This window comes from Triturus cristatus, chromosome 7 (assembly GCF_964204655.1).
Source record: "Triturus cristatus chromosome 7, aTriCri1.1, whole genome shotgun sequence".
Lineage (NCBI taxonomy): Eukaryota > Metazoa > Chordata > Amphibia > Caudata > Salamandridae > Triturus > Triturus cristatus.
The window spans coordinates 1,076,552,134-1,076,565,494 of NC_140590.1; the positions used below are offsets into that span (position 1 = coordinate 1,076,552,134).

At 45.5% G+C, this 13,361-nt stretch overlaps 1 protein-coding gene across 1 annotated transcript in view; it reads left to right on the forward strand.

Annotated features, from left to right (window-relative positions):
- Positions 1-13,361, forward strand: part of PPARGC1B (PPARG coactivator 1 beta) — a 186,610-nt gene that overhangs the window by 110,091 nt on the left and 63,158 nt on the right. The window contains exon 3 of the mRNA XM_085618187.1: positions 5,530-5,739. Within this exon, the coding sequence (XP_085474313.1) occupies positions 5,530-5,739 (210 nt within the window). The remainder of the gene's footprint in view (positions 1-5,529; positions 5,740-13,361) is intronic.

Sequence of the window (13,361 nt, forward strand, 5' to 3'; positions counted from 1 at the left end):
GTAGACGTATGAAAGACTGAAAGAAAAGGTGGTTGCTGCAACAATTTACAGAATCAAGTTATACATTCATAGCCACTTCTTGCAGTGAAACGCTGGCTGAGTCACCCCCCATTACTCCCTTAATAGTACTTACTGTGCAGAACGTCTCCGCGTCACCTTTCTTCTACTGACCTTTGTCACTGGATATCGCGCTGCTTTTGTCGCTGCTGGTGGAATGTTCCTACAGCTAACCTTGCTCATGTGCTGTGTTGCGCGTTATCAGTGACCCCTGGTGGCCACATGTGCTCACTGCACCCAACAGAAAGACCAAAGTATACAAAAAAGTGATGGATGGAATGCTTGATTTAAATTTAGCTACTGGTAATTACTCCCTGGTCCATCCTTATTTTACACACCATTCTCCCTCAGTTTGGAACCAGTTATACGCAAATCAGTCTTGATCCTGCCTCAGCGGGAGCAGTCCAGCCCAAACTGGCAAGCCAGATGGACCCTGAACCGAAACGCAGACAACCCAGGACCAGTTTTGCCCTTGTTATGGGCTCATCAGCCGAGTATAGCTTGGTTCCAGTGAAACAGTGTGTACGGGACTCATGTCTGGGCATACCAAGTGGGGCAACATACAAAAGTCTACTTAAAGTGATTGAAGGAATGCTTGTATTAATCTTAACCACTGGTAATTACTCTGGGCCAAATGCCAGTCCATTATTGTGCACAACATGCCACCTCAGTTTGGACTCAGCCATTTGCAAATCACCCTTGATAAAAATAATAAGGGTGAAAAGGGCCCTAGTTTGCTTGCTTTCTAGTTCCGGGAGGACCTGGCTTGGCAGTTCAGGCTGGACTGTTCCCATAAGGGGCAGAGTTAAGGCTCATTTCCAAATAGCAGAGTCCAAACTCGGGTGGCACGGTGGACGACGAACGATGGATTGGGATGTGGCCATTCGCTGAGATTAATTCAAGCGTTCCATCCATCACTTTGTGTTTTTGATGCCCTAACAGAAAGACCAGCAGCACTATGCACGGTGGCAGTGCAGGGGACTATGCTGGCAGGTGGCCTATACGGCCTTGCTGATGGTCAATAGACATCATACAAAATTCCCACTGCTGGCTGTCCACTTGACTGTGCTGGCCTGTTACTTAGTGACTGTGGTACCTTGGTTCTGGTTCCCAAATACCCCCTCCTTAAATCTGTTTGCCCTCTTATGTCTTACCATTCAATCACTCAGTGTCCACTTTTGAAGCTCTTTAACCACTGTTTACTGCTTCTCTAGGCTGATAGGAGCCTGCCGTGTTTGCACAAGGGACTATTTATTACAGAGCATCTTCTTAAAGGATGCAAAGCACGGAGTGCGTTACGAACATTGAAAAGTGTAATAGATGAGATAACTTAGTTAAACGTAAATGATGTAATCTGCACACGGTTTACTGGCAGTGAAGCAGGGATTCGAGATCTGACCTCGTCGAGCTTAGACACCATGCCACAACTTACTTTTTCATGTGGAACTGCCACAAGAAGTTTGTGGTAGATGAGTCTAAGCAGTTTTCAATCACGAATGGCTAAATGTTGGCACAGATCAGCACCCGCTTCAAGCTTTAGTAGGTCTTCTAGTGGCTAGCATTGACTTCCACGTTTGTAGACATGGCTGCCTGTCATGGTCTCAAGCTTTGCTAATTCAGCATCTTTGATCAAGCAAATGTAATTGTGTTTACACTGTATGCTATGTTAGTCTCAGTGGATCAGGCCCCATAGACCTTTCTCACAAAAAAGATAGTCTTGTGATGTAACTGTGCATGTTTGGCAGTTGAAAATCAAACCATTGTCTTAAAAAAGGCCAGTCTCCTAATGGAAGCCTTGACAATGGGTGGCGCGCGGTCCAGTTCTTTTGCCCTACCTGTGGTTGATTGATGTTTGTGTTGGGGCACATCTCAGCTCAAGTTTTTCCTTGTTGAGAAGGCAGGGGTCATCCAGCCTTCTATGGCACAGGCCGTTCAGGTATTCCATTGAAGTACCTGTGAAGCACAATTTAAATGTAATCCAGTAACGGCAAAAACATAGCCATGAGTCTAGTGTGGAATTCTTCTCAAGTTTTCAATTCCAAGAAGGCGCAGAGTAATTCAAGATCCCAATATATTTCCGTGATGTGAATTAGGCCATATGACCCCTAAGGGATTACCCCAGCTTTGGGGACAGATTAGTAAATGACAGTGACCCTGGAACAGCCAACAGGCAGTCTATGCCGAGCCAACTCTGAGCACACCTCCATGGGCTAAGTACTGTTCTTCTGCCTCTCCGGTCCTCCCACCTCCCAGGCCTCCCACCTTCTGAAAACAGGAACACATTCACTTGGTTCTAAAGTGTGTTGTTCAGAAGGATCACCACTCCTCTGTTGGAATACCTGCAATATTTTGGCTGCAACTGCTAAGGGTTTCATAAGCCTTGGCATTAGTCTGGTCAAGGATTTATTAACCCCTTCTGTGCCACGCCCTTTCCCCCTCCTGTGCCGGGCGTTTTATTAGTGGGTGGGGTTCATGACGAGATAGTCTCGTCATGGGCACAGCGCGACCGTGCTCCATGACGAGACTATCTCGTCATGGGCACTGAAGAGGTTAACGCTCTTCCTTCAAATATAAAAAGCCGGAACATAGTAAATTCCAAAGAGTGAAAATACGACAGCATTGTTACAAGCAGTGTTCAGTAAAATGAAAGGAAACATAAAATGTCGTTTGGCTGAAATTAATATTTAAAATTCAGTATTTTTTTTTAATTGGGGAGTTTCAATAGTGCAACTTAACAAAAGAGGAGGGGGGACTGAGAGTGAAAAAATGTCCAGTGCCCGTGCTCCAAAGTAAAGTATTCTCCAAAACGAGGGTTCACTGTTCCTAAAAAAAAGAAAAGAGTAGGCGAAAAGCAGTCGAGGTTGTAGATAGGAGAGTCAGCGAGACTTTTACGTGTTGCCCTCATGCATCACAAGGGATGTCATGCTTCATCATAGGATGGTTGCTCCTTGTCGGGCCGGCGCTGCAGTGTCCTACGGGTCTCCCGAAGGGTCACTTTTGCGGAGATCTTTTGGAGAATTTTCGCCGTATGATGGCTGTGAGGAAGTGCTCAAAAGAAAGTGAGTGAGTATAAAATTGACTAGAGGATATTGATACTGTGTCAATTTAATAGCTGGATTCAATAGTGCAACATGTTGTGAAGCAGAGTCGAAGGAACAGCATGTTGTTTCTGTAAAGGCCAGTCCTCACTGTTTGAAATTTAGCATTGTAACCCCAGCGGCCTGTTGACTTCTTTCAACAAGGGACCGATGTCATGAGTCCTGCTTTGGTAAGTTTGGTGGGGAATGGGCAGTGGCGTCCTTCTAGAGAAGATTGGGTAACTGCTGACCCTTTGGAAGACAAGTAATATCTCCAAGCAGAACAAATACCTTGTGATGTCCCCTATGTCAGCTGTCCATTCCTTCTGGTGGCTGGTGCGGGGTTGGTGTTTTGTTGCACTGAACCCTGTATGTTGCTTTAGAGCATGATATGTCTTTGACTTTGTGTGTATCCACTCACAATAGCCCCTTCAAGTGTAGCAATTTGATCTTTTCTGAACTAGATATATATATACATACAGTTCTCCACACCCTGCCTTCGAAACCTCTGAGCAAGCTTGCTGTAGTTCAGCTATCTTATAGAGTTGCATCAAAAGTTTGGAAAAAGCCAGGAAGAAGCTCCAGGTCGTGTTGATTTTTCAACATATATATATATATATATATCAAGCTTTAGTAGCATGGCTTGGAAAAACAGCAGACCCTTGGAGCAAGGAAACGAGTCTCCAGTGAATGGGAGGTAGCCCATATTTCAGACAAAAAGAGCAAGTCAGCGAAATGGTTTCCTGCATCCTAACCTACTTGAGGTAATCAATTGACTTTACTGACTAAAGAGACATGCAACTACAGCTCGAAGCCATGCTACTATAGCTTGATACAACTACAAGGACCAGCATGCCTGAATAGGCCACACCCATTGGGGCGGGAACTGTATTTTAGAGCTTTGATATTGACTGTCTCATTTGCTATTTTCACCATGAGGAAGGGACATACCCCGAAACACGTTGGCGATCCTGTTGGAAGTGGGGTCCCAGCGTAACTGAATTGCTGTTTGGAATAAATTGAAGGGAAAAAAACCTACCTGTGTGGCTCTACGTCTTTTGGGCAGTTCTGTTTGGAAAAAAATAATTATATATATATTTCTTCACACCCTGCCTTCGAAACTTCTTGCTGTAGTTCAGCTGTCTTATAGAGTTTCATCAAAAGGTTTGGAAAAAGCCAGGAAGAATCTCTAGATCGTGTTGATTTTTCAACACCACACAAAATATGAGTAAACTCTGGGCATCTTTTTCCAAGAGTCGTCGCACTGGCATGTGTAGTGTGGTACTTGAAATGTTTTCCTAATACTACAGCATCAAAGGCTTCTGTGATTCCGATGGATAGTTCGAAATCCATGTTTCTTTACACAGTGCAGGAGGAATCCTTCACTAAACTAGATCTTGGCTCTGATAAAATCTAACTCACTAAACAAAGGATCAGAGGTTCATTTTCTCGAAAGAGGAAAGTAAGGATGGGGGATGTTTAACTGTAGGGTGCTATCACAGGACTGTCAAATGAAGAATTGGGTTGGTAGCACATACCTGGACTAGATAGACTGGAATCGCGGTGCAGATACACGTTGGTTGTCCTATTGCCCGCTGTAATGATCGGACTGTTGGCCAGGAATTGATCAGAAACATTGTGCTGTCCTGAAGAAGGTGCTCCAGAATCACAAGTGGAGGTACAACAACGTGTCACGGTTTTATAGCTTGACTTCACTATATGTGGATCTAGCACTGCTCAAGTAGATGTGTCAATAAATTGGTAACATCCTGTAGAAAGAGCAACTCGTTGTTTAGGTGTATGAGTGGGTGTGAGGAAGGTACGTACGTATGAGAGGTGGCCATGTATTAAATGTATTTAATTTTTTTACGCCTTACATGTGCTGTAAAGAATGTATCTACATGTTTGAAATATATGTTGCTACATTTATCAGTCTGCATACACCTCTTTGTAAAATGGTAAACAAGTTTAAGAATAATTCTTAAATAAATAATTTTTCTGTGTTAGCTAGGGTTCCATTATCTTCTGACAATCACCACTCCCTGTCACGCTTAATATTCGGTATTTTCCCCTTTTTATTTATGCGCAGTTATCAGTGCTTGAAATAGAAAAACTGAAGTGCAGGTACTCTGTACCAGGGTACCTGCTTTGCTTCTGAGAAGGGCTGGTACTCTCCAATTGAAAGTATTACGTCTCTCTTGAGAAGTGCCGGTATTCTCCCTCTCAAAATAAAAAAGTGCCAGTACTCTGTACCGGGCAGTACCAGCCCATTTAATGCACTGGCATTTATGTGCCAGTACAATGTATGTGAAATGTAGGTTTATGGCAGGAGCCAAATGCCGCCCCACGATGCAGCCCTTTCCACCCTCATGGTTCTCTCTTTTTCTCCTTGCAGATCATAGACAGTGAAAATGAGGCCCTGCTGGCCGCCCTCACCCAAACGCTGGACAACATACAAGACGACGATCTTGGCCTGCCTGTCTTTGCCGCCACACGCGACGGAGGCTTCCTCGCCCCGCCGGCCTCCCCGGCCAGCCCCGCCTGCTACACGGCGGTGGCAGAGTCGCCCCCGCCCTCTGACGCCGATGAAGATGAGCTGTCTATAGTAAGAACCACTTCCTACTGTTTAAAGTGGCAATGGATGCCTACCCTGACTAGCCGGCTGCATGGGTATGATAGCCGACAAAGGTCTGAATTTTTTCCATTTAAGGCTTTAACCTAAATTTGTAGTAGTAATGATGTAGAAACTTTACTGATGTTTTGTTCCTAAGCAGTTGTGGTTTTCTAACCTGATGATTTAAGGGTCTTGGCGCTGGCCTTCCTCCCCAAGAAGCCCGGCACTCTGGCGTGCCAGCTCCTAGCATCCGGCCCTGCGGGCCATTGGATCCCAGCGTGAAGAGTTAGTTCCCGGGATAGGCATCCCATTGGCAGCTTCGAGCACTGCGGGCACCTCAAGCCTGACTCTGTTATGGACTCGGACTTGGAATGTGGACCACTGTGAGAATTAGCCAAGTGAGGACTAGAGACGGACTGGCCTGTGGAGAGATAGTCGGGCTCCATGATAGGCCAGTAAATATGAAAGGCCACTAGGGTGTATTAGATGTAGTCACAGCGGAGGAGCGTGCCCTGCTTCAAGAGCAGTGCAGAGGAAAAAGAAAAAATGTCGGAACGTTATTATCATTTTATTTTTAGTATTGCGCTTGCAGTTGCAGATTAGGTTGGGGCGGGACTGGGCTCCCGTGACCTGGAGGGAGAAGTAGTGGTTGCTACTGCACCTTAGGTGCGCGTGACGGTTTGGCCAGCCGTCTTGGGCCAACCAAACCGTCCTGCGCAAACCTTCATGCGTACTTTGAATGTTCCTCTCTGGCTGTATTGTACAGCCTGGGTAGAGTACATGCACAGCATGCCCGTCCATCTATTAGCGCCAGACCACGGCGCTCCGACCAATCACAACGCTGCTGCAATGCAGCTGTGATTGGCTAGGGGAGTCTGGGAGCCTGTGTGCTTCATTTTCCTGGTTCCTGCGTTGAAGGAGAGGCAGCGGCTGGCGACAAGCAGGTATGTTTTCTCTTTTCTCCCCCCCACCCCGTCCCCAGCCTCCTCTGGAGTGCTTTGATGCAACTGTTCTAAAACCTCTGCCCTATTATTTCTTCAATTGCACCGGCCTGTTTTCTGTGCAGTCAACATGCCGGTCAAGCTACCCCACCAGGGTTACTGTGCCATCAGCAGAGCTCTCAAGGTTTCACGTTCCATTCTTAGGGGCTCATTCACTGCTAATCTTTTCCTGCATTCAGGTGTTTGTAGTCCTGTGTTTATAATAGGATAAAATCGGACTGCATGTACCAGAATGCAACGGCAAAACGTAACACGAAGTCAGAGGCCACTATTCCTGGCGGTCGCCTTTCTCTGCCCTGGAAGTCCCAAACCCTGGTTTATCCCTTGACTAAATACGATGTCTTCATATAGCACCCGAGGTGGATAATACTGCCACTTGCGGCCTACGTTACTGCAAAACCATCCATTTTGGGCCACCCAACCCCGTGACCTGCTGGATTGAACGAATTTGACTTTCTGGCTTCAGGTGGAGCCTTGAAGAGCAGCTTCCAACTCGCTGCGCTGCCTCGCCGACTCTGCGGTATAAAGAACTGTAATCCGATTAACTATAAATGGTAGACATTCCCTTCTCACCTGCTCTTTAAAAAGAAAACTGGTATGAAAAAATCTCGCGTTCCACATGTTATCATTGCTTGCGTGATGGTGCCCTCTCCGGTGGCCAAGAAATCACAACCTCGGGTTATTTTTGTCTCTGTTTTTAAATAACGTCTCATCTAATCGAGTCGAGTGAGCAAGCGGTAGGCAGAGCGGTAGGCAGAGCCGCTCATGGTGAGTCAGAGTTCAAATGTATCTGTTAAATTGAATTTGCATTGCTGATCACCATTTTTAAAACTAAGCCCTATTCAGCTATACGTGCCCAGTTGAATGGAAGCCACCCGATTTTGGGAGAGAAGTAGCGTTATTTGAGATGCAGCCAGGGCTTATTGTCGGCCGGGTCCGTTCTAATAAGTGAGTGCTGAGAGGAGGGTCTCTATTGGGCTCTCCATTTTTGCCCTCACCATCAGGGTGGGAAATAAATCTGAAGTCTGTAGCAGTGTCACTCTTCACTGCCTGTGATGTCACTTCAAAGAGCCTCGTTATAGTGCTTTCCCAGTCGCATCACTTCAGAACGGAAGCATTTTCAGTATTATATACAATGAAGCCATCGTTGTTGCTGATTTATCTTATGCAACTAACGACCATTGACAAAACCAATAGTCCTGGCTTGTTATAGGTGTAATATTACTTGTTGTATCAAATATCTGGATGCAATGACAGAGGCAGCAACATACCAGTCGAGCGGCGCACCATGCTAAGCACAGATTTTTAGCTCACACAGTTTTAAGCCAAGGCCCTAAGTACATCGACCACACCCCTTTGAGAGACCCACAGTTTTTTCATCGCACTTAAACCCCTGGATGCAGGTATATGGGTGTGGCCCCCAACTCTGGTTCTAAACCTTTAATCTCGAACTTAAATAGGAATATGGCGCCTACACCTGGATGTCTTGGCCCAGTAGCCAGTATTACCTCCAACAATCAAGACAGACACACTGCTCACTCTGTCAGAAGATGCTCCCATGACTGTCACCCTGACAGATAATTAAATCAGTGGTTAGTGGGTATTGTAGAAACACTCTCCGGAGGTTCAGTTCAGTTTATTATTAGTTTATTAATTAATAAAAACTAGAAACGTACACAATTCAAACAATCATAATTTCATCTTCAGCAAAGTCAACTGAGTTAAATAATCAATACATATATATATCAAGCTGGCTAAAATGCATCAAAGGACATACTGTGCAAACAAGCATAAACAATTTAAAGACATGGACCGTCCTATATCAACCTGGCTAAGCACAGGAAAATCATGTAAAAATGCATTGTGCAAACACCAGCAAATATACTGTGCAAAGGAGCATACACAATGGGTCATTTCCCAAGGGCCTGTAAATAGAGTGGCTCCTAGCAGTCCATCGTGAAAAAGGGACCTTCTAGAGTCTCATAAGCGTGTACACCTGACTAAGCCAATAAAAAAATCTCTATTTACACGGCTTCTATCCGATTATTAAAAATTGCACCAATCGAATGTTCAGCATAAAGTTCTCTGGGTTTAAAGCCTCTATGGCCGCCGACCTACATGTTCTTACTCTCATGGCTAAAAACTATTTATGCACCAGAGTCCTCCGATGTACTAGTAAGCTGGGGCATACACAAAGTATATGCATGAAGGTTTCATTTGCCTGATGGCACAAGTGATACATTTTGTCCTCCGGTTGGGCCATCTTTTTGCCACATTGGTGAGAAGTCAAGAGATGGAATCAGACCAAATCACATTTTTATAAGTTCCCTCTTGATGGTCAATGAAAATGGCGCCTCAATGTAGGGTTGTTCCTTGCTGATATTTAAAGAATTTTTTACCAGCCACCCTCATGCTCGTTTTGCCAATGTGATTTTATCCTCCAAATGGCTTGTACGTTGGCTGCATTTATTCAGCGTTTTCTTGAAGGTATAATGATACGTGTCCAATTGCCATAAACCTGAAATACCAAGATTCTCTATGCTGCTCTCTAGGTACTTGGTACTTAGCAAATTGACTTTTCCCCATTTGCAAGTTGATTTTCACCCAAGCAAGCCGTGCCAATTAGTCTTCAGGGGCACTCCGCAATCGATGACAACATTTAACAAAACCCCCTTGTCTAGCTAGCGATTGTTTTATCAAAGAAAATTCTAATCTTACTTGGGCTTGGGAGGCAGACTTCGGTAGCTGAAACACTCGTTTATACGTTCTTATTATAAGCTTCTTCAAGATATTAGCATCTTCACCCAGCATTACCTCGCCTCCGTATGATATCGTAGGAATGAGTTTTGCTTTCATCACTGTTATCAATGCCTTTAGATTGTGCCCTCAAAGGCTTTTCCTTAAATTAGAAAAGTCAAAGTTTTGCGCGGCGAAGGAGCTCCTTGAGTCCAGTTTAAACTCTAACACGTATAGGTTGCTGTTTCATCAATATTGGCCCCATTGAAGCACCATTTCCCCAACGATTTAAGGGTATGACTTTGGTCTTTTTGAGACTGATTTCCAATTGATTTTTAACCAAGCACTCAGCAAGCCTGTTGATCAGTCTTTGCAGTCCTACTCGAGTATTAACAAGAGCAGGTCATCTGCATATAAAATATTGCACTACTGTTGGCCTCCAAGACTTGGTGCATGCAACATCACTTCAGCAAGGGATGGCAAAAGATCTGAAAGGAGCAGGTTAAACTGAAGTGGTGCTAATACACATCCCTGCTTCAGTCCTAGGGAAGTGTTGGCTTCTCTAGTCAGGTGCTGCCCGCCCCTCACCTTGATCTTCACCCAGGTTTTTGTATAAAGCAGCTGAATTGCCCTCTAAAGCTTTGGTGGGATTCCCTAATGTTGTAACTTCTCCCAAAGCATAACTCGAGGAACACCCTCAAAAGCTATTTTAAAGTCCACAGAACACATGAATACGGTGTGCGGGTATCAATCACCCTTTTCATGATGAGACCCACTGCTATCAGGTTAGAAATGGTCCCTTGCTTTTTCGTAAACCATGTTTGATTCATTGGTATCCTTCTTGCCTCTGTCGTCCACTCCAAGAAGTCTTGCAGGAGTAGTGTTGAATTATTTTTAGATTTACATCGAGCAGGGATATCAACTGATAATTACTTGGGGACACAGCTACCCCCCTCTCCAGCTTTCTGGAATACTTTTAGTTAGCTATATATGATTTAATATCGAGATCAGAAAACCTGCCCAAATCATAACATTTTGCTTCAAGAGGGCTGGCTGTTTTCCATTGGGGCCAGGCGCACTGTTAGTACGTGAGTTCTTGATAACTTTCTGCATTGACGCAGTTGGATATTCTAAGATGTCTAGGTCATCATTGCTATTGGTTTTAGTAAGTGCTATGTCGGCTGGGCCCATACTATGTTCCATTTCTTATCGACCAAGACTAGGACCAAGGGCAGAAGAGGCATCTGTACATCCTTATAGTGTGCTTTAAACCTCTTTTTTTTTTTTTAAACCTCCTGCGACCAGCTCGTAGGCACTTTAGCAATGCTGAATACTGCGGTGTGTGCAATAGTTGTTGGAGAGTTCTGCTGATCCGGGATCTTATAAAGCGAATCAGCTTTGGCCAGTTGATGATTTTATTATGCTTGAAGCTTGCGCTGTTGTGTGTGTTATTAGCCGGATACCTTGCTTCTAGCTTCTCCAAAAGACATTCCCATGCCTTTATTGGATTTTGCATGTTAACTGATAGTTCTTTCAGAATTCTCATCGCTTCACTTCCCCGGTCCTAAATCTTATCCGCACTCCATTTAAGGCATTTTAGATTTTCAGTATGAGCTTCAACCTGCACTATCCGTGCACAGCCCAGAGCGGTTGTAGTGGCACTGATCCAGAGGTTTTGTGGGTTATAATTATTCTCAGGTCTCTGATCAATTTTGAAATCAACTATCCTACTATATAAACTGGCACTTATTTATTTATTGTCTGATTTATAGAGCGCGTAGCTACCCGTAGGCGTCCCAGCGCTATGGAGACTGTTGCAGAGTTCGTGATGAGGTTTATTGAGGGAAAAGCCAGGTTTTTAGTTGCTTGCGGAATCGCAGCAGGTCAGTTTCCTCCCGGATGGCGAGGGGGAGGGTGTTCCACAATTTGGGGGCGTTATGAGCAAAGAGACGACCTCCTGTACGTACTCGTTTAATTCTGGGGACAGAAACTAGAGAGAGGGCCGCTGATCTCAGCTGTCTGGCAGGTTTATGCCATTTGATGATTGATTTTAGTATTGGAGGACCTTTGCCCTGAAGGATCTTATGCGAGATGCACAGGGTTTTGAAGATGATTCGATCCTTTATTGGAAGCCAGTGGAGGGCTTTAAGGGCGGGTTTGGCTGAGCATCTGGGTTTTATCCCTATGAGTAGCCTTGCTGCGGCGTTTTGTACATGCTGGAGTTTATTCGAAACGGCAATGGGGGCACCTAAATATAGGACATTGCCGTAGTCCAGTCGTGATAGGATAAGGCCTTGGATTAAAAATTTTCTGGCCTGGGCAGGGATCAGGGGAAAGATTTTCCGTGCAGCTCGAAGGAGGCCAAAGCACGTACCAGCCGTCCTTCTTGCTTGGGCTCTGAAGCTTAGATCTTGGTCTAGCCAGATGCCCAGGCTCTTAATTTCTTTCTTTGGGGAGGGAGGGGTGCCCATACAGGGGGGCCAGGAGAGTATCTAGGCAGTTTGCAGGGGTCTCCTAGCAGCAGGATCTCGGACTTTTCCCCATTTAACTTGAGACGAGAGTCGATCATCCATTTTGAGATATTTTGTAAGCATGAGGATAGATTCTCCATGCAGTGATTCGACTGGTTAATGGAGACGATTAGCTGAGTGTCATCTGCATACATGACCACCTTTATGCCGAAGGGTTCGACGATGTCATCCAAAGGGGTCATGTATACATTGAATAAAGTGGGGCTCAGGGACGAACCCTGAGGAACCCCACACTTCAGGGGGAGAAGTTTAGAATGGCCGTAGCCATCAGATACCCTGAAGAATCTATCGTCCAGAAAGGATTTCAGCCATGCTAGGGCTAGGCCGGTGACGCCAGCTAGATGAAGACGGTGGATGAGGATGGTATGGTCTACCGTATCGAAAGCAGCACTTAGGTCGAGGGGGATCACTGCCACTGATCCCCCTGCGTCCAAAATTGATCTGGCTTCTTCGACTACGGCCAGGAGTGCGGTATCGGTCCCTTGACCTGGTCTGAACCCAGTCTGGGAATGACGTAGGAGGTTATGGGTCTCCAGGAAACAGGAGAGCTGTTCATTCACAATTCTCTCAGTCATTTTGCTGAATCCTGGGAGAAGTGAAATGGGTCTGAAATTGGAGGGGTTGGTGGGGTCAAGGTGTGGTTTCTTTAAAAGTGCTCGCACCACCGCTTTCTTCCAGGCGGCGGGGACCGTCCCCTGCGTAAGTGAGGCATTGATCAGACTGGTGAGCGGGGGAGTTAGGATGGGGGTGATCAATTTTAGTTTGCTCATGGGAGCAGGGTCAGCGGGAGATCCGCTCTTTATTAGATTCAAAAGGCTGGTGACCTTTTCAGTGGATACTGGGGAGAAAGTGGTAAGGAGAGGGACCTCCGAACGTGCAGGGAAGGGGGGAGTGCCAGAAAGTGGATGATGAGTGGGGAAAGATTCCACAAGTTTCAAAATTTTAGATGCAAAGAACTCGGCTAACTGGGAACATCTGGTGCCAGAAGGGTCGGCGATGGGCTCTGGTTCGGGTATTTTTTATTAATGAACGGATTATCCAGTATGTCTCCTTAGAGGAGTTGGCAGCCGCAAGTATTTTTCCCTCGTAATATGCGGCTTGAGTGCTTTTTATGCAGTTTTTATAAAGCTTTAATGCTGCTTTATAGCTTCCTCTACTTATCATGCCCCAGTCTTTCCTCCAGAGACGTTCTAGTTTTTTGCAGGTTTTCCGGAGTAGGCGTAGTTCAAGGGTAAACCATGGTGAGTTTGGTGAGCCTCTCTTACTAGGAAGTAATTTAACGGGAAGAACGTCGTCCAGAGAGGTTTCTATCCAGGACCGGATTTGAGCATCCGCTAGGGAGGGG